This window comes from Anopheles nili, chromosome X (assembly GCF_943737925.1).
Source record: "Anopheles nili chromosome X, idAnoNiliSN_F5_01, whole genome shotgun sequence".
Taxonomy (NCBI): domain Eukaryota; kingdom Metazoa; phylum Arthropoda; class Insecta; order Diptera; family Culicidae; genus Anopheles; species Anopheles nili.
The window spans coordinates 5,213,361-5,234,187 of record NC_071293.1 but is presented as its reverse complement, the minus strand read 5'-3'; the positions used below and the strand labels follow the sequence as shown (position 1 = coordinate 5,234,187).

The 20,827-nt window shown below is 50.5% G+C and overlaps 1 protein-coding gene across 1 annotated transcript in view; it reads left to right on the top strand.

Annotated features, from left to right (window-relative positions):
* Positions 1 to 258: 258 nt before the first annotated feature.
* LOC128728641 (serine/threonine-protein kinase 32A) overlaps positions 259 to 20,827 on the top strand; it is a 39,545-nt gene continuing 18,976 nt past the window's right edge. Inside the window, exons 1-3 of the mRNA XM_053822272.1 lie at positions 259 to 313; positions 5,297 to 5,352; positions 19,567 to 19,732. Coding sequence (XP_053678247.1) covers positions 259 to 313; positions 5,297 to 5,352; positions 19,567 to 19,732 — 277 coding nt within the window. The remainder of the gene's footprint in view (positions 314 to 5,296; positions 5,353 to 19,566; positions 19,733 to 20,827) is intronic.

The following is a 20,827-nucleotide window of genomic DNA, read 5'->3' as shown; positions in this document are numbered from 1 at the left end:
TGAACAGCGGAACATTGTGTGGTTGAAACCCGACGGAGCCAGCGGACGGATCGCGGTGAATCGCGTGTGATCCTGCGATTAGCTCATAGGCGACGTGTTTCGCGAAACGCCCGCCAGGGGGCTTACCTGGCGCCGATCGTGTCCTCGCGATAGGGCAGGTTTGCGTTTGTGTGTCTGTGTGTGTGTGGTGGTGTGGCTCCAACAGTAAGGCAGGTGATTGATACGCGACCTGGACGAAGGGACACCGACGGACGGACAATGGGCGTCAACTCGTCGTCCCGGCAGGACGCGAGCATGCTGTCGGATGAGGATGGTAAGTACGATTTGGAGTGAGAGCGAGAGAGAGAGAGCGATTGCCAGACGAACCATTTTCTTCCATTTCACCCCCAAAACCGGAAGCGAAGAGGGTGGGTACAGTGAGGGAAGTAGGAAAAATAAAACTCCCCGGCTCGTCCGCGAGCAATTACTGGCATTAGAGCGTGCTGTCTTCGCTTTCCGGTTCCGGCGTTCGTAAAATCACAACGACTGGCGATGGTGCACGCGAGCGAAGAACGAACAAGGACGGTGGAAGGACGTGGAAGAATGTCTTGGAATAATTTGGGTTTTGCGCCTCCGTGGAAGTGAGTTCCGTTCTTGCTACAATGACGCGAGCGGCCACCAGAGGGAAGATGGCTGTCATGGCGGCAGGTTTTTGGGTCGCGCTCTGGGTTTTGGTCAATGTCGATTGAGAACGGTAAAGAAAGCAAACGATTGTGCCGGCGTTTCTTGCGATGATATTAATTTTATTGCCTAATCTTGCACATTCAATCTGAAATGGGCCATCATTGTGCACCTTTCAGGCACGTTAGTATAATGCGTTGTTTTTATGAACCACTTGACGTTTATTTGACAACAAGATCTTTGTCGTTGGTTGGATGATGTGACTCATAATTACTTTCCCATTATTTTAGGTATTTTATAGTAACTGAATATTACTTAAGCAACGGATAAATATAATTATTAATACTGAAACGCAAAAACCAGATTGAGGTACTGATTACCTGATTTAGATAAAGTCCTTTCTCATCAAGTTTTGCTTCGAATCTCCCAAAAGAGCTGATTCTTTACATTCTTTTTTGAAAGTAGAATTGAAACACACTCCATTAATCCATCACGTTACATTGACACATGTTTGAATAGTGCGATTTGATGAATAATGATGATGAGGTATTGAAAATACACTCATCTCGACCCGAATGCTCACAATCTGCTATTTAGCTTCTTTGAAAGCATGTCCTGTACGAACACGTACCATAGGGATGGGGAACAGCATGTATAGTACCGGCTGACAGGTGTAGACAGCTTCTGCTCTACCCATTGAACATCTCCTTGTAGCAATCATTCTCCAGAGCACCTACGCCCCGACCCGAACCGGACTCTACGAACCACCCTCATGTACTCAGCAAACTTGACCCATATTCACCCAAATTTCTCGTTAGCTCGAACACCCTCCACAAGCGCAAACACCGGCTGGAAACGTCTGCCCATAATTCGCCGCCAGCCCTTAACAACGTCTACTACACCGTTCTTCTTCACCGCGCGGGCTAAGGTCGAATAAAACCGGTGGTACATGACAAAGGACTCACGTAAAGTCGCCTAATGAATGGCAGGGTGAAGGCCTCCAGAGGAAGCGACCGAGAAAGGGATCGGAGGTCTGGCAGTGCTGGTAAAAATCATCGGCATGTTGGCTCCGATCCGGCCGTTAAGGGTGGCTGGAAACCATCACATCCCCTTTGGGGAGATGTTGTAATACATGTACAGGCGGTGGGTTTCCTTCAAACCGGGACGGCTTGCTTCCTTCCTGCTCGGTTGTGAGAACGTGAGGCTGGAATTGTGAAAAAATAACACTCGCTCGCATACACGGCAACCCAAAATGGCGCCTTAACGGGATTGGTGGGTGCGTCGTAAACATCAGTGAACAATTATTTGCTCCCAACAGTTATATCCAGCAATCAATGGCCCAAGAAAATGTTGGTTTCCTTTTTTTTTCAACCTCGCTGGGTGGAGCCACGTACCCGGAAATATACTATCCGTTACTTCGCGCCCTTCGAACCGATCCCTGAAAGATAAAGTATTTTAATAATAACAACCCTCTCATCGCGGCCAACACCAGCCGCACCGAAAACGTACGCCATGATTATGCTTTTAATGTTAATTACATCCGATCACCAGGCGGAGCTGGAGGGAAGCGATAAAGCCCGCGAGGATGTATTGTTCCATAATGAGCCATTTTAATGAGGCCCACCCATTTTGTGTCGAATTGGGGGGGTGAATTTCCACCCAAAACCACGCGGAAAGCGTGGTTGTAGCGTACTGCCGGGGTTTGAGTACATCGGCAAATAAAAAGGGCAATGTTCAAGACCACTTAAGTGAAGTAACCGGACATCAAGGGTGCTCAAAAACGTGTTCAGCAATTAGGGCGAGATAAGGCAACGTTATTGCATGGTTGTTGAGGAGGCTCAAGAGTAGAAGTACTAACGTTCCTGCAGAATGGCGTTATCTGTTTAAAAGGATAAATATCTTTATTCGCGTCTATTGCCATTTGACAGCTGTCAAGTTTGGTAGTACTCATTAAATGAAATATCAACATAAAATAATGCCTAACCATCCGTCAACTCGTCATTGTTGACGTTTTTAGGCAGCATTTGTTCTCACTCCTCCGTCTTCGTTAAGCATAAAACGCTGAAAGGGATATCCCCATGTCTTGGTGCCCAGAAGTTAATCGTTCACGAAAGGCCTTAGTCACTCTCCAATCAGAAGCATTTTCGCGAATCGCGTCCATCAGCACTGGCCATCCTATTACCAATCAATAATCATCGCAATCATTATGGAGCCCTTTCTCACTCGGAACACCCCCCCCCCCCCCCGTCTTCCTTCCTCATCCCTTCTGTCTGGGATGAAGCGAAGAAAAGTGAACCACAAAACCGGATTATAAACTCATTAAAATCTCGAACTCACCCGAACCGGAGTGAGAAAGGGCTGACGAGGTTTGGGCTTTTGAAGATAGAAGGGTGTATTAATAAAACATGATATCGGGACGTACGCCTCTCGCGGGAAAAGGCCATCGCCATCCAGTAGCGTCTGACAGCCAAAAGGACTGGTTGCGTTTTCGTCCTTTTCCACCCGTTGGTTCATCAACTCCTTCCAGACGGTGACCAGTGAGGGCTTGATTAGATCCCGGTTTGTGAACGAGACAGTTCGATTCGCGTGCACCCTCTGTTCGATGGCGCTTATTCGAATGCCAGGCGAGTGGTTTAACTAGGCTTTGGGGAAAGAAAATTTGGAACCAAATCCAGCGACACCATGCCGCGGACGTGCCCGGCGTGCCCAAGATGCCGTGGTGTTCGTGGTGCATGCGTAAATTAAAATTACCCACTTATACGCACCACCTGCCACCAGGTGCGGTTTTGGGCGCTAGACATCCTTAAACGGCCGCAGTCGGGCACGATCGGGCGGACGTGATTTGCACGGCCTGCAGGGCCAAGTGAGTGAGCAGAATACGAAACTGTGAGCTTCCGCGGCAATCTGAAAGCATCAGAGAATCGATACCATCATTACCGAGACCCAGTCGCGGTCGGTGCCGGTGCGAGCTGTCAAGATTCTGTCGAGTCCGGGGATTAGGTTTCGCCCCTAGCGGCGACTGTTTTATGCTAACGAACGGTTCCTTCACCACTAACAAGGCACTCCGGTGTTGGGGTGAGGGAGGAGCGGCTCGTTAAAATCCGCCTTCATGTCTGCTCCTGAAGGTATGCATGCTATTAGGTGGGGGGTGAGCTAAACACCCCCATCTCTCGATGACAGATGCCGCTCTAGCGTGCATGTGCGGGTTGCATAGATGCGTTTCGCGCAACGTCGTGTTTGAAGACATGAAACAAAGTAAAATCGTTTCTCGCAAACAGAGCTGCAAGATCTAACGGGCCAATAGCGATACTAAGCAGCCTCAAGCAGCAGTTGCTTCAACCCCCCCACGGTCAGTGGTGCAAAGGATCATCTGTTTATGGCGATTAAATTAAATTTCACCCTACGCATCGGTGCCTTCCGGGAAAAAGGCCCGGATGGGGTTGGGAGTAAAAATAGCAAAAGAAATAAAAACCACAAGCCGTCGGGCCATGCCACACCGCAGGAGGGAACGTTCGTTTTTCCGCACGTGCGAGACCCATCCCGGGCGGGTGGACCTTCACCCTAACCTTCCGGAGTCCTCGTTCGTCGCCATCACCTACGCCCGAGGGAAAGTCGACGCTTGGGCCGCAAAACAGAGACAAGGCGTGCAAAACGGAAAGTTAATTAACGAGAAAACGTGACATCCGTGCGAGGGTGCCCAAAGACGCCGGCTGGAATGAGGATTAATTACTGTTATGAATAACCTTTTCGCTGGGGCTTCGGCGACGGACATGAAGTTGTCACCGCCACGAGCGTCACGAGGTGGCCCCAGGATCCTTGGGCTGGACCAGGCGGACACGTCAGTTTAGCGTTCAATTTGGGGCTAATTTCCCAGATCGGCGAATCCTTCGGGTGGGTTCGCTCCCGCAACACGCGCACGTCCTTAGCCGTGGCCGAGGAGAAAAGTTGGCGCAAAGTTACGCCCAAAGTTCAGCGTCTCCCTGCGAAGCTGCAGCCTGAACTGATCGATTGTTAGCGCAATTACATGCAGGAGGCTCGGCATCGTAATTTGTGCGTGTTAACCGAGCGTTCTTGTCCAGAAAACGTTATGGTTGCTTGGGAAGTAAATTTGGGAGGGCGCGTAATTCTGAGCAGTGTCCAAACATGTCTCGGACAAGATTTCCAGGTTTATGCGATGGAATTCTGAAATTTATGCCGAAGCTCGATTTCATTCCTACCACGTGCTGATAACCGCAGATGTTGCTTATCTGCGTTTACTTCTCGTTCCCCGGGATGTCACAATACTTGGAATTGGGTCGTATTTTGGACGGCTACTAACGTACGACGGAGATTCGGTACGTTTGTCCAAATTTGCGATTGATTCCAATAGCAATAACAACTGAGGGAGATGGAAGCAGGAGTTCGAAAGCTTTCCTATACAACCTGTGTCCTGTTTTGAAGTTCAGGTTCAAAACTCTCTACGCAGGATTACCTCCGTCACGCCACTGCCACCAGCGGGTCTTTTGACGTTATGAAAATTAATGTACTTTGTCCTCTTCTACCATACCGCTCCATCAACATCTACTGCTCTTCTCCAGAAATTTGATTTCGCTTGACATTCGCATAACTAATTTCGCTTTCCGATCTCGTTTTTCAGTAAACTTTGACCACTTCCAAATACTGCGCAACATCGGCAAGGGCAGCTTTGGCAAGGTAAGTGACGGCCTTTCGTCCTCCCAATGTAGCATCTTCTTCAGATCGATTGGTTTGTTTACTCTCGCGTCTCTGACGTTTGGTCCCAAAATTTGAGACCCGTGCCGTTGACCGTTTGACAGCCCATTCCAAAGCAAAACCCCCCAGCAAAATGTCTCCGCGTGACGGCTCAACGGTTCGCTGTTTTGTTTCCCTTATTTCCGCTCAGCCCACGCACGTACACCCACGCGTTCGTTAGTGTGTTATTAATTTTTCCCCAGCATTTCGTTCCCATAGCCTTCGCTGTTTGTGTTTCTTTCGCGAGCACGAAATGCAAAACTGCAAGCTCAACGTTACCCCATGAAGGATGCTCAGCTTCTGCTGGGACGAGGATTGCGTCCCAAATCGCAAGCATTTTTCCTTTCTCCTGTCTCAGCCACTAGCTCGCTTCCTCTCTCTCTCTCTTTCTCTCTTTCTCTCGTGCTCTTAGCCCTTTACATGTCCTGATTATCGCGAGAAAGTAGAGCTTCGCTACAAGCAGCAATGGCGGGGTTTGTGTTCCGTTTTCTTTGCACCAATTGCTCCAAGACGACCAAAGCGTCACGCCACGGGTTGCCAGGGGTTTTCTTTTCTTCTTACTCCCTTGCATTCACGCTTCTTCCCCCTTCACAGCTCCAGGGCACCCTTTCCCCCCGGAAATGCGCCCATGAAGTGCCGCGTGCCGGATAATAGCTCACTAAGTGACGTTGACGAAATTACTGCTTTATCTTTCCATCTGTCGCTCCCCCCCCCAAGCCACCCTTCTCCTCGTTGTTCCTTTCATTCCCTCCCACCAACAACCGGCTATAATTCCACGGTATTGTGACTAATGAACTGTTTTCTTAGCTCGGAAAGCGGTCAAATCACGGTACGGCGGCTTCACGCGGTTGGTTTCCTGCTGCGGCCCTTTCCCTATTTGTTGCTGGAAGGGAGAGAGAGAGAGAGAGAGAGTGGAGGGCTGCATTCCAACGTCCTAGTTTTCTGCCCCCCCCTCCCTCCCCTCCCCTCCCGTCTCCCACCCGCCATGCCAGCGCACCCTGCAATTGCCACAATGAGGCCGGTTCCGGGTCATTGTGTTTCGCGCGGAATTCACTGGGCCGGACTCTGACACGTTCCGGGAACCGGCACCAGCCTAAGGACCACAGAAATTGACAACCGCAAAAGGCCAACCCGGGGGGGGGGGGGGGGTTGGTGGCGTCGACGCCTCCTGCCAGTGGTTTGCGGTGGCGAAGGACGTGCGCCCTTTGCGTGTCGTTGTCGCGACCGCTTTATGAGCCGCGACCTTAATTGTGGTGAGGTGCTGATGATGGGTGGTGAGCGGGGAGTGGAGGGAAAACCTTAACAATAGACGTCACGGCTGAAGGCGTCTTTCTCCCCTGCCCTGCCCTCCTCCCACATCATTCCCACCGAACAGAGCGGAAGCTTCTCGGAAGTGCTCGGAAGAGGCAGTGACGATAATCGGCCGACAATCGGTTCCTTGGCGAGAAGAGGAAGAGAGGAAGCTGAAGGTGGAGGGAGGCCCGCAACATGGCGCACATGGTGGAAAGGGTGGTGTAGCGCGAAAAAAAACCGCAGCTAACGGCGGAATGCGACCCACAACAGTGTCCGCAAACACCGGCAGGGATGTCGACGTCTAGAGCTCGTTAAAATCCCGCCAGGGTGTTCTTGGTGACTTTCGGAAACCTTGCAGGAGTTGGGCGTGCAGGAGGACGAACATCTGCGGTGATGTCTTGAAGAGACGCGTGTGGAGGTGAGCCATCAGCTGGTGTTTTTTGGAGCATTTTTCCTTCCCAAGGATACTTCAAAACAACGAGCGACTGGCGTACCCTTTAAATATTCGATAGGACGAACGTATTGGTGGCGCTCGTTTTCGAGCGGCTGGCCATGTGTGCGTGATGATAAATTTCGAAATAAACAAGCACACCTTAATCCACTCTGATACAGGTAGACGCGATCCGGGAAACCACTCCCTAATAGTCCTTCTCGGGCAACTGAAATCAGATCGGGTCCTTTCTTCAGCTCGTTTGAACGAGAGAAAAAAAAAAGAACAGAAGCCATCAACCCTCCATGGGGACGTTCAACCATGCTTCAACTGTTTTCCAGATATTAGAACTCGTGCGTAACCGAACCGATTCATTGACCTTCGAAGATTTCAAGCTGGATAAACCTGTGGCTCTCATGCCCATGTTGATTCGGCTTCGATTCGACACAACATGGACGCTCACTGGCACAGATACGACGTCTTAATATGGCGGTGCACTTTGAGCACACCAATACGGACCAAAAAATGGAAAACGATACGACCCAAGAAACAACAAACAGTGCCTTATTTAGAACGCACCCTGATGTCGTTCCGTGTGTGATGATAGCCTTAATGGCCGCGAGGTTATCAGACATGGAGCCACGTGAAGCTCGCGGAAAACTACTCATCGTTCCCCATTTTGCTTTATGGGGTGGGGTTTGTTGACTTGATAATTATTTTCTTCTCCCACGCCCGTCGTCGTTTGAAAGGATGCCTATTTCCGGAACCCTGCCAAGCTGCTGGTGAACGTTCGTTTCTTCGTCAGTGCTAGGTGCGTCTATTGCATCCACAGAACCGCTTAGAGATGCACTTCCATACATCCATCTGGTGTGGTGCTTGCATTATGGATGATGGTGATGGTTTGGCTTCGTTTCAACCGACGGGAAGTAGATCCTTAGCGACCAGGACGACCCACAAGGTGGCTTTTCCATCAACCTTACCTTCTACGAGTAGAACAAAGTGAATGGGCAATTTTCGAAGCCAAATCGTGCTCCGGAATGTCAGTTGGCACACTGCAGGACACGTACCAGGACATCATTATCTCTGACCCTGCCGTAGTTGAGCAACACCGGAGCTTAGCAACAAAGACACGTTCAACACCGTCCACGCTAACGAGTGAGGACGAAAATGAACACAAATTAAACGCTTTCCTGTAGGGGATGTTCAGCGTGGGTCCTTTTTGCTATGGTTGCATTCCAATAGGCCTACGGCGTTGAATAACACACACTAAACTCATGCCTTTGTCGAGAGCTGTTGATGCTGGGAAGGAACCGAATCGTGGCTGCAGAAGCGAAGGTTGCTTTCATTCTACTTTTTTCTATTCCCTTGCACCCATTTGGGTGGCTTACTCGCCCCGGAGCATACTCATACTGCTAGCGAGCTTATTAAATCGCAGGCTAGCGCTCTACCCGAAGCTATTCGTGGGGGAGATGAAACACAAGCGAAACTTGTCAACCGAGTCTCGAGGGCCGATGGTGCAGGGTGGATCCAATCTTAGTCACTTGCAGAGTTAAGAAAGCTCCCACCCAGACACCATCCGCGGCTGATCTGTCTCACTGGCGCGCCTGCAGGGTATGCAACCGGCACGGCAGCGCTACCGAGGAAACAAGCCCCGTTAGCGGCAGCGGAAAGCCAACAATCCGAAAAGCGTCTCCGGCTGACACGCCCCCGGCGGGCCAGCATTTCCCGGTTTAATTTGTTGTTCGCTTGCGATGGCGAGGAAATTGCGAGCGAGATTCAACCCCGCGGGAACGAAAGGCGCGTCTAACGTTAGGCAATCCACGCTGGTTTACTTGTGGCGGGAGAAGGAGGCCAATTTGTAGCCCACGCCCGCACGCCGAGTGCTGCGTGTTCGCAAGGCGCACCATCCGAAGGGTCGTTTACGTCGCACGCAAATGTGAGGCGCAACCGTGGGCAGCGGCATGAAATGATTCGCTGAAATGGACCCAGTGCCGTTTTGGATAGAGGAACAATCTGGTCGCTTTGGGAGCTTTCGAGCGGCACGGTTTATTTACTCGAGCGCGTTGACTAGGGAGTCGGATGGGAATTTAATTATTTACTAATTTATTTGCAATCGTGAACAACTTCGTTCGACAAAATAAAAATTGTACGCTCCCGGTGGGGTTAACAACAGTAGCAACCGATAGCCCTTAGTATGTTTTCCCAACCAAGATATATGTCAAAAATTCAACTGGTCAAGTTTTGGCTACAAGTCACTGTCAGTTTGATAATAAATAGCTTATCTAATTAGCAGTACCTCGTCCAACTTCCAGAAGGTCATTCTACTCGACCGTCGCTCACCTCCTGAACAATCACCTCCATAAAAATGACAGCTTTAACTTCTGGCAGCGGCGAAGCTTCGTAACACCCCATGTAAACTCTACTTCATGGTCTGGCTGATGTCTCTTGCTTTTGGCATGATTTATGCCTCCCTTAGCAGCATCCCTCTCTTGTGTTTTTCCTCTATCTCTCTCTCTCTCTCTTCCCGAGCCGAGGGTAACGCAAATGACCCTAACGAAAAAGTTATTGCACAATAATGAACCGCGGATCCGCTGGTCGCCATTACGTGCCCTTCGCTGTCCAGCAGTTGGGTGTTGTACCGCGAATGGCCACGTTTTTTTTTTGCTGTTTCCTTTTTGTGCACGTACCCTAGGGATTTCATCATAGCCAATTGGGAGGGTCCCAAACTTTGTGCAGCTCATGCCCTCTCGTTTTACGCGCAAAAGATCCCCTCCTATTGTCCTACATTCTCTCGAGTTCACGCGAATATGAATATTAGCTCGTACTCGGTGTAATGGGGTTGGGGGTGGTAGTGATTTCCCTCCTCCCCCTCATCCCTACCACACGCACACATAAATCACTCACCAGTGAGTTTTCGCGCGCCCGGAAACTTTCCACCAACTCCAAAACTCTCGCTGGGCTACACACAAGCGCGTGTTGCCTTGCATGAAGCCCAGGGGATTTTTTTCCCTTTTTCCGGGCCGAGCCGTTTTGATAATTCAATGCCCTCTTGTTCGCCCAGCGCAGGCCCTAATGAATCTTCGTTACGTTCGCCTTTTTGCGATGGGGGTGAAAAAGGGGCGATTGGACGGAAGTTTGAACCGATGGGCTGTGAAAATATTGACGTTCGAACGAATCGATCGCCACCGGTCCGATCCAGGTTGTGGCTCTATCGTGAAAGACGTTCCAGCGAAGCGCCCTTCGAAGGGCACATGATACTCGATGCGTAATGGATGCTCGAGGGACACGCAGCGCGGTAATGGAGCGTGAATAAATGGTTCAATTTTTAAAAGCTCTCCTTACGGCATGGCGCAACTGGCGGATCGAGTTTCGATGCCCTTTAAGCGTGACCTTTCTAACGCCTTTGCGTCTACCCCGTTGATCGATCGATTTTCATCTACGTACCATACCGAACCGGTTTAGGTTTCACCAGCGGGTGCATGTGCATTGAGATGCATGTGCTGATCGATAGCATTGGATTGGAAACTCAGATCCCAGCTCTGTTCTATCGTACTGCCTCAGAGAATCTCGGGTTAAAAAGTTGCAAATTTCCTTCTCATGCTGCTTGGTTTGATTCAAAGCGCACTCGAAAGCCAACCGAAGAAGAGCCACCACCCCCCAACCTACCTCCCCCTTATTACTCCTAATAGGTAGACAACACGCAACACATCTGGAAGCTCCTCATCCGCCAACGATCTCTTCGTTACAGATGCTGCGAGATCGATGGCGCCGATGACGAGCAAACATGTGAGCTTTATGATGGCTCGAAAAGGATGCGCTTAGCTTGTTTGACCTATTTTGTTGCCACCCACACGGAAACGCATCGCCAAGGCCGCCTGCCAACTGGCTGACCTTTGGTTGACCTTCAGGGGATATTTCCATACGGCCGGGTGTGTCTTCGTGGACATTTTTCTGATCGATTTTTTGTTGCCTCATTCTCCACCTTTTAGAAGACCGTCCTGCTTGGGTGCTCATTCTACCGACATGCGGCAACTTCGACGCGACAAAGCGTCTCCAAATCACACCGAAATAATCTAAGCAAACGTATTTGGGGGTGTCCAATATCGCTATCCCCATCTCCTCTCAGCTAGAGCTCATGTTCAAACGCCAAGGGAACAACGACGGACGGTTTTTTCTGGAGTAAGCTGGTTGCTTTTTTTTTGTACTGTTGCTCCCTTATCACGCCATCCTGACATCCTGGCGTCGGGACTTTTGCTATCCCACCACGTATCAGCTGGGATTAGCGACGATGATTGGTTGGCATCGAGCAGGTTCACCCGCCAGGCGTGACAGAGGCCAAGTAATTGGAACGAATCTTATTACTACAAATAACTATTCCATCAGATCTCATTTCGCCCTCCCGGCCGGTGCGAAAAGCCGGCGCCTGGGTTTTATTTTCCAGCGGAACCATTTTATCCCCAACCATCACACAGACGGCCTTTAGATGTGCGGTAACGGAAGTGATTTGCCCCCGAGGACAGCACGGTTCAATACGCGCTCGCGCACGCCTTAAACGCACGAAGAATCGCGTTTCTTGCATAAGCGCAGACGAAAACCCCACGTTTGCTCCGTGACAGAGCGCTCGTTCGCGACGCCGGCTGAGAAGGAATTTAATTAAACTTTGCATCTTCCCCGAGCCACACCCAAGCAGCTCCAGTCCCAGCACGGGCTGCTCCACGGATGTCGCTATTTTTCCTCGGTTTTCACCAGCACCCCCGGCACCGATTGAAGTCTTCCATTCGACGCGAGGCGTGTAGATTCTTCGGAGGCAGGATGGCAACGCTCATCTCAAACCGTACGCTCCACCGGTTGGCCACGGATAATTTCTGCCACGGCGTGCTCATCGTGGCCAAATACCGACGCATGTAGTTTGCATTCCATCGCGGCATGCATCGCGTTTTCGCGGCCGATGGTGCCTCGATGGCGGGCGTCGATCGCTGGCAGATGCCTTTCGCTCAACTCGCGACTAAACGCCAACCACTCGCAGCGGTTCTTTGCATCCCCTAAATGGCTTCACATTGCGTATATGTGTGTGTGTGTGTGTGGGGGTGTTTGTTTCTTATCACAGCGATTTGCATGCTTATGGTCTCGATACGCCTCCGTCGTATGGTCCCGAGTGGCCATTGCGGTTGAGCTTTTCGATTCTTTTCACTGCCCTGTTGCCAGCGAGTGAGCGAGAAAGGTTGCTCTCATTGAGCGGGAAATGGCATCGTACTGACATCGAATGGAAAACAGCACGTTTGCACGCCCTGGGAAAGTGCACTAGCTGAATGGGTGAAACCCGTCGAATGGCACTTGCAGATCGTTCAGCTCGTGCTCGTTTTGCTCTCTTTTTCTCGTTCTCTCTCTCTCTCTTGCTCTCTCTTTTCCATCACTACGGGCTTTTACACAAGCCTCCAACTGCTCACCTAAAGTTAGGCAGCACCACCACATTGCCCGTGCTTCACAAGCGTTAAAATATGCGAACGAGCCAAATATTTGCTAGAACGGTTGCATATTTTAGAGCCCGAGCAACCGGAATGCCGTACCCGTTCGGTTGCTGGAGGACGCGCGTGGTCAGCCCACCAGGGCGGAAATGTAACGATTTTGTGGTCGTTGATAATTTATGGAAATGTGTGCCCCCAGCTTCCCACACATCCCAGCACTCAACGGCGGCACATTGATGGAGCAGAGCAGGAAAGAAGGCAGAAATTAGGTCATCACCGGAAGCCCCGGTTGATGCTCGTTCTATCCGCCACTTTGCGTGCATCTCACTTTTCTTATCCGCTCCCACACATCCCGTCTCGCTCGCACAGAAAGATGAAAGAACGCAAAGAGTGTCGAGTGGCAAAGTGGCAACGTACGGTTCGAAGCGTCCGGAGGGTCGTCCACCGTGTTGCCTACCTTTCGGGCGCATGGAGTGTGATGGAGCCTGGCAAACGCACCCCACTGCACCAAGGCTCACCTTAGGGCGTCTTCGTTTCATGCCCTTTGCAACGAAACATTCCGGTCTTCACCTCACACCGTCAGCGCACCTCGCGTCTCCCTTCGAACTAGAACAGAACTAGATTTGATCTTTTGAAATGGAAATTACCTTCAAGTTAAATTGAGCCCGGACCTTTCTTGCGCCCCGGTTTTCATTCTCGCCCGTCCGACCTGCCGCTGGATCGAGCCTGTGTGGTCAATTTCGTTCATTTGACTTTGCACCGTCGTCCTTCGCTCGCGTCGGTGGAACCTCCAAACCGGGCTGCAACGATGCATGGCGGCCGCCTCGGGCTCGATGGAAATATATTCTAATGTATGCACTCGCAGCAGCGCCGTGGGACCGTGTATGGGTCGCAGCAGAGAAAAGGGCAACGAATAGTCACCATGTGGAAATAGCCGAGGGCTCGCAAGGCTGACCCAGCGGCAATGATACACTGTCCGGTGGAGAAGGTGTCGGGCAAGGACTTTTTAAATAGTTCTTGCGCCCCGAAGTCGCATTCCGAGTATGAATGGTAGATAAACAGTCGTCCACTTTAGAACAACATATTCAAATGCCACCCAACCTTGGGCAAGCGGCTGCAAAATGCCACCTTGGGTCGTGTCTTGCATGAGAAACCAAGAATCCGTTCAATGAAGCTGTTGAACCCACTGCACCTAAGATGGGACCACACCTGGGACGCAATACCAAGAACGAAGACATTGGCGTTTGAAGTGGAAAAAAGCTGATGAAGGATGATTGAATTACTGCTATTTTGTTTTCTCGCTTGAAAAGGATTCCAAAGAAGTGTCCCCAGCTGCCCACCGTCCAGGGCAGAGAGCTTTCAACGTGTGGATTGATTCATTAACTGACCGGTGTGGTGGAAATGACCGATAATAAATCGCTCTCGGTTCCGAGCGCTGGGGGCAGTATCGATTGGATTCTCATTGCCGTCTGCACGATAAGTGAGATGTGCTGGGAAATTATTTTATTAAAAACACCCCCGAACGCAATCGAGTGGGAATGGTCTGGGAAGCGCGGACCGCTCCATCTTCATTCAATTAACAAGTTCACAGCGCTGCAAGCAGCTGGTCGCTTTTCGCACGGTGGACAACGTGCTGGGTAGACGAACGGGACAGGAGCAACAAAAAAAAAACCCCGGTTGTAATCGTTCGAATTTAAGAGCGCAATAAAGTGGCGACGAGAAGCGAATGAAATAAAGCGCCGGATCGGACACTTACGCGCCCGGAGTTAGTGAGCAATGAATCGTAATTACTGTCCCGCCGGCACCGACCTCTGGATGGCCATTAGTGGGCTGGGAAGGGCGCGAACAGTGCGCCGTTAAATACGCCGGAAAAGCGAAACGATCGTGGCCATTTTATTCATCGTGCGTTCACTCTCCGTTACTTGTTTGTGGGGTGGGTTTTCCACGAGATGTTGAGTGCTTTTTCCACGCGCAGGCTTCAGTGCTAAGCCTCGTCCTTGACACGGTTTGTACCGATCTGTGCCAAACGTTTAGCCGCGTTTGCTCGCCGACAGATCGCTATAAAACGAAATGGAACGAAACCGGCGTCGACGGCATGACGAGGCCTCGTCTGAAGAAGCAACCACCTGGGTGTTTCGACGTGCGCCAGCTGGTGAGCCGAATCCAATATCCGAAAGTCTCACCAGCCAACCTGCTACAACCGGGCCAATTTGATCGCCTCCATCAAGCGGCATGGGAGCACACATTAGCCCATCAAAACCTCACACTCAACGGGATGAAACGAGAAATCAAACCAACGCACCGGGATGACAATGGCTCGCAGGATATTTTGTGTATTTTTTTCTCTCCCTCTCTCTCTCTCTCACACACCAACGAAAGCTGTCATGGGAGCTGGTGAAACTCGAAGCCACCCTCGGTTTGAAGTTGAGCGATTTCATATTTGTTCGCTCGCTCCTGCTGAAATATGACGCACAGGACGTACCTGTGACATCGAATGCTAGCTGGCAGACGCGGGGTGGGGGGAGGAGGGGGGGGAGGGGGAAAAACCTCCCCTCAAAATGGAAACCACGCTGTATGATTGAGCCACGCGTGCCTCGGCTGTAGAGAGTGTTGCCAAAGTATCACGCAGAAACAAAAATTCAAAACGCTTGAGCGAAACGAAAGAAAGAAAGAAAAGCAACGCCTGCACCCTGGCACGGGGTGGAAACTTCTCGAGCCGGAGCCGTACGCGTTTTGTTCGCTGTTTGTTTGTGCCGTGCGACAACAGCCGGATGTTTGCTTTTATTTTGTCATAAACTTCACTCGCACCCGGTCGCGCCGGTGTAACGAATGAGGCACACCCATACACACAAAAACCAACTCACGCACACTCTCGAAATAACGTCAACACACGGGACGGGGGACGGAAAAGTCAAAACAAACGAGCCAGAAAACAAGAGCCTTTGGCAGGAGGAACCGCTCCAAAGCGTGTTGCCCGCTGGTGTCGGGCGTGATGTATAACTTTAGGCGTCACAAGCCGCCACATCCCGGCCAGTGCTTTTTTGCTGCTTTCTCGTTGCCCCTTTTTTTCTTTTGCTTTTTCCTCTGTGTGTGTGTGTGTGTATGTTTCCGCATGGAAAGTTCGCCTGCTCGTAGCTTGATGAAGAAATTCACCAGCCGTACAGTGGTGTGGCGAAGGGCAGAGAGTCCTAAACATGACGATGGGTGGTAAATGGCATCCTCGGCTCGCTCAAGATTGCGATTGTCAAAGGGAGACCCGGTGCTTAGGATATTGAATTTGAGCCGGTACGGCCGGGTTGCGGTGGGAGACGAACACTCCACCCTTCCCAGCTGCCACAACGCCTACCACCCGCAACCCACTCTCATTCTTCACTTTTTATTTCCGGTTAGCGTTGCGCAATATGGACGAAACGAAGGACCGTTCCACTGGTACGCCTTCCGGCCACCTCGGACACATCCAATCACGTATCCAATCGACGGAGCAAGACCTGCAAGCCTCACTCTTTCACTTTCGGCGTTTGCGGGGGCCGTTTTCACGTCGGTCGCTTACAGGGACGCAGGATGCGACGACGCCCGGGCTCAACCATTTCCGGCTGGCTTCATGGGCCGGCAGCTAGTCTTTTGCTAGTTTTTGCTATAGTTGGCGCCTGCCACGTCCTTCGGGTAATAGCGCTTGACACATGCTTCCGGGCAAGGTGTCGGTAATGCCGCCAGACGACGCCGACGCTTTTATTGCCACGCCGTGCTCGGGCAGCAGCTGGGTGTAAGGGAAAAAGCAGAAATACAAGGGGGAGGGGAGGGGGGGAGGGAAGAGAAAAAAGCTCCACAAAAGCTTGCTCTTTGCAGCAAACGTGCGCCAGCATCCCGGTGAGCCCACCGTTTGCATGTCAATTATCGTGCAGCGGCATTTTTGGGCCACGTCGTCGAACCACCCTGTGCCTGTGTTTGAAGGGATTTTCTTCTTCTTCTTCTTCTTCTTTCCACCCCCAACCGGTTACCGAACGGTGGCAAGGATTCGGCTGTCTGAGAATGCCAGCACGAGCTGCTACCTGAATGGGGCGCTGAAAGCTGTTTCGGGTTCCACGCCAGCGACATAAACCTTCATTCCACACCCAAGTAGGTCCACATTCGGCTGTGCGGTTGCACGCTATCAATTCGATCGCGATCAGAACCGACATCTGTTGTCGCACGAAAGCGAATCAATTGTAAGGGTTGCCCTTCAACGAAGCTTATTGTCGAGCTCGTTTCTTGGGCTTCACTTGAGGAAAACTTGCCCCGCCGGGAAACCGTTCGCGGAGCAATTGTGCTCGCACGTGAGTGCATTCCTTCTGTGCGGGAGATTTTCCCTCGATCGTGCCCGTTGGGAGCTCGTACTGGTTGGGAACGTGCATTGCAGTGGCATCCGTAGCTCACAGTATGGTGTTTGGTTCTGCTTAAACTATGACTTTATTGAAAAGTAAGCTCGAGCTAGAGATATTCCCTCGCCGAAACCATGCCGTGACGTTTGAAGCTCGATAATGGCGCGTAAAAGTACGCAACCCGCAAGTCAATCGCAAAACGTCATGGCCAGAGATTTGAGCCACGAAGGAAGTAGTTGTGGAAAACCACAAACGTGAGAGCGCAAAAGTGCGCTCACCATTAGTGTCGCGGTCATCTCTCTCGAGCCACGCGAAAAGGGCTACTTTTCTAACTCCCAACTGCACCGAGGGCACTCCATGCGCCACGTGCACGGGTGTTGTTAGGTGCAGAACGCAACCGTACCATGTCCTGCAGCTCAGTGGCATCGTCGAAGGGCACGCTACACCCCCGAGGGAGCGGCTCGAGTACGCTCTTAATCAAATTAAGCAAACTAAAGTGCTGCAGCACGGAGGGTTTGCTTCTTGGGCGTGCTTTTGCAGCACGTCGACACGGTTGTAGCGGATGGGCTAATAGATGCTGATGGGTGACGACCAAACAGGTGAACCTTGGGCTTGAACTTTGAGGCCTGTTTTCCGACGTTGCGGTTTTTTAGCGAGCTTCTCGACTGGGCAGGCATTGCAGACGTGATTAAACAGGTGTATACGAAGCGTTTCACTTTAAAGATATTTGTGCATCAACTCCTACATTACTGCCCTTAAAGAGAAGTGCGCAAAGGATAGCAATGACTGCATAAGTTGGTTGCAAACTTTTACGTTCCCTTGCGGTAGCGCATCGTGGCTGTGGAATATCTCACTCTGAAATATAGAGAACAGTTGATGGCGTATAATTGAATTTACTCACAATTGTTTGCCATTGTGTGCATCTGATTGGGAGTCTCCAAAGTCGGGTTACATCGTTGCTTCATGCAATCAGAGTACCTCGTCAAGAAGTCCCATGAGACGTCCGCAAGAGATTGTGATGAGCTCTGGAATGAAGTTCGCCGTCCCACAAGCATCGTGACTATCTTTCACTTCCTTCTGGGAACGAAAGCTCACCGGTGGATCCAAACTTTGACGAAAGTGACGGATTGGTCCAATAAATCCAACCCATACACGAAGCAAGTGCTACTGACGAAGCTCCAAAATCACCCTTCACGCCCATAAAGACAGGTTCTTTGCACAAAGTCTCCCATTAGACAGCCTCACTCGGGCAGGATTAAAGCCGGATTAAATAAATAGCTACCGGAGGATGTCATTGGGTGTCGGTTGAATCGTGGTGTCTCTCCCCCCCAATCCAGACCGATTGAATTCCACGGTGGTACTTCTGCAAAGCCATGGAACCTGCAGGAGCGTGCTTCCACCGACATTTACCCACCCAAAATGCCAACCACCGGTGAGGCCGTGCGTTCGCTAGTTCTATTATCGTTCATTCTCCGCCGGCTGATGTCACGCCCGGTTGCCATGTGACATTATTTACCACCTCCATCTTACCCACACGCGGGCTTCTTTAAGGAGCATGCTCGCGTCCTGTCAGCACGCGAACGCGTGGCTAAGCGTGGGAAAACACGGAAAAGTGCTTAGGTGCACCCGAACGCGCCCTGCCTCCCGAACGGGAAACTCTTCGCCCCTCATTTCGCTTTAGCTGGGACGGTTTTCTTTACCACTTTCTTATGTCAGAGCTGCCATACATCAACCCTGCGCGTGTGGGCCTTGCAGCTTGCAAATTCTTCTGCCTGTTTTGGCTCACCTTCAGCATCTACCCATCGGTTGTGGTGTGGTCGATTTTCACTCCATTCAGCGCACCCGAGAGCTATCAACCCTCATGCCTATTTCCAACTATTCGATCGATTGCTTACCCACCCGTTTTTGCTCCATTTGCTGCCGTTTCAAACCGCCTTTTGCTTTCGCACGCGAACTGGAAAAGTAGAGTTGTTTCGTAGCCCGGGCTGCAGTTGTTCGAAAACCAAGGTCTGTGTGAGCTAACCTGAACGGTTGTTCAAACAAGGATAGAGCGCTTGTTTACACGGCTTTTGCCACCATATTTATGATCAAGCTAAATGAGTGCACGATTGCCTGCTAAACTTGACTAGACATCGTTAGAGCGAGTTTGGGCTGGAATAATAGGGACATTTTAACACATATTAAGCACCTATTGTAGATCACCTCCTCATGGCTCGATGAAGAGAACGCTGGTGTGCTAAAGCAACAGACAATAGATTAAATCTCGGAGTTCTCATATAGATGAGTTAACGCTTTTATCAGCTAGCATATATCTCAAAACCAAATCCTTTCATTGCCAGAACGGTAATTACAGTAGCCAATCCGATGCAGTAAACAGACGCTTTCGAGGATCTTCAAATAAAAACAGAATTACTAGAAGTTGTTACAGGGAAAGTGCTACTTAAAAAGTAATATCTGCTTGCGTATAAAAACACACACTTTACTACAGCAGCTACAGCAAGTACAGCGCAACATATATATTTTTATTCCCGCAAAATAAATCCACCAGACTAACTCACATTCATCCTCTGATGGTCGGTTCTACTTGCCTTCTCTTTCTCCCATCTCGCAGGTGTGCATCGTGCAGAAGAAGGACAGCGGCAACCTCTTCGCAATGAAGTACGTCAGCCGAAACGTGTGCATCGGCCGGGGTGCTCTTGGCGGCGTGTTGAAAGAGGTGGAACTGCTCGCCTCGCTCGAGCATCCTTTCCTGGTTAACCTCTGGTTCTCCTTCCAAGGTAAGCGCCCGAGACGGCACGTTACATCATGCTGGTAGCCTGAATGAAAGCGGCTCATTATTACACCCACGCGTGTCCTTCCTTCGCGGCCGGAAGGGATAGAAATGTCTATCCATGCGACCGGAAAAGGATTAGCGAGGCTTCCTCGCTCGTTCGTCCTGCTTAATAGTTACAGTTTACATAACTCCTTTCTGCTTTTCCCGCGGCATTCCCGACGCACGTCATCAGATGCAGCGGTTGCATCTGGTTTTATTTATTTTTTTTTGTAACTTTTTAAGCCCCATTTACCTTCCCCCTATCAACTATCTGCACCTGACAGCTGTGTACGGTTTAAAATTTCATATTCCCAGCAACATTAACATGACTTTCACTTATCCTCTGGGCTACCGCGGAGCAGCTGAATGGACCGCACCATTTGGCGAATGCGCTTGGCGTGTTTTTTCATTATTTTAGCTCCATTCGAACAACGCCATCGTGTAGCGCGGCCATCACCGGTCGTACAACAATGATCCCCCCCCGGGAGGAACGTGATCCTGGTCTCGGGTTTCGTTCTTTACATGACGAATATTAACCTCGTCCCGGGTTAGCGGTGGATTTTTATATTTACTTTTTTACAATCAGACTCCGGTGAACCTTGTAGTTCATTTTTGGTCACATTGCTATGATGGATTGCTTTTATGTGCCACAACTCCATCAATAGACCTCTAACGGTTTAGCGTACTATTTTTTTTTCGAATAAAATCGACTTAAAGGAAGCAATATCTCGATCGATGAATGATAGGTACTCAAGCCAGTATTGTGCCTGAACGGCACTAAGTGCGTTACGATCGTTTGGTGGGTTTTGGGCTAGATTTAACCCAAACCATACAACCCCATGAATTGTGTAGCTTCGTATAAAACGAACTCAATCTTCGCCATGAAACCAAACGGATCTACCAACCGTCACCGAAACCCGTAAATAATAAACCATGATCGGTTATTGGCCAAGCACGGCAAGAGCCTTTTCTTTTTTTGGTGTCCTTCCATTCGAACACAACCAAACCACCCTAATCTCGCTATCAGACAAATATATCGCGTAATCCTCTCACTGGCTTA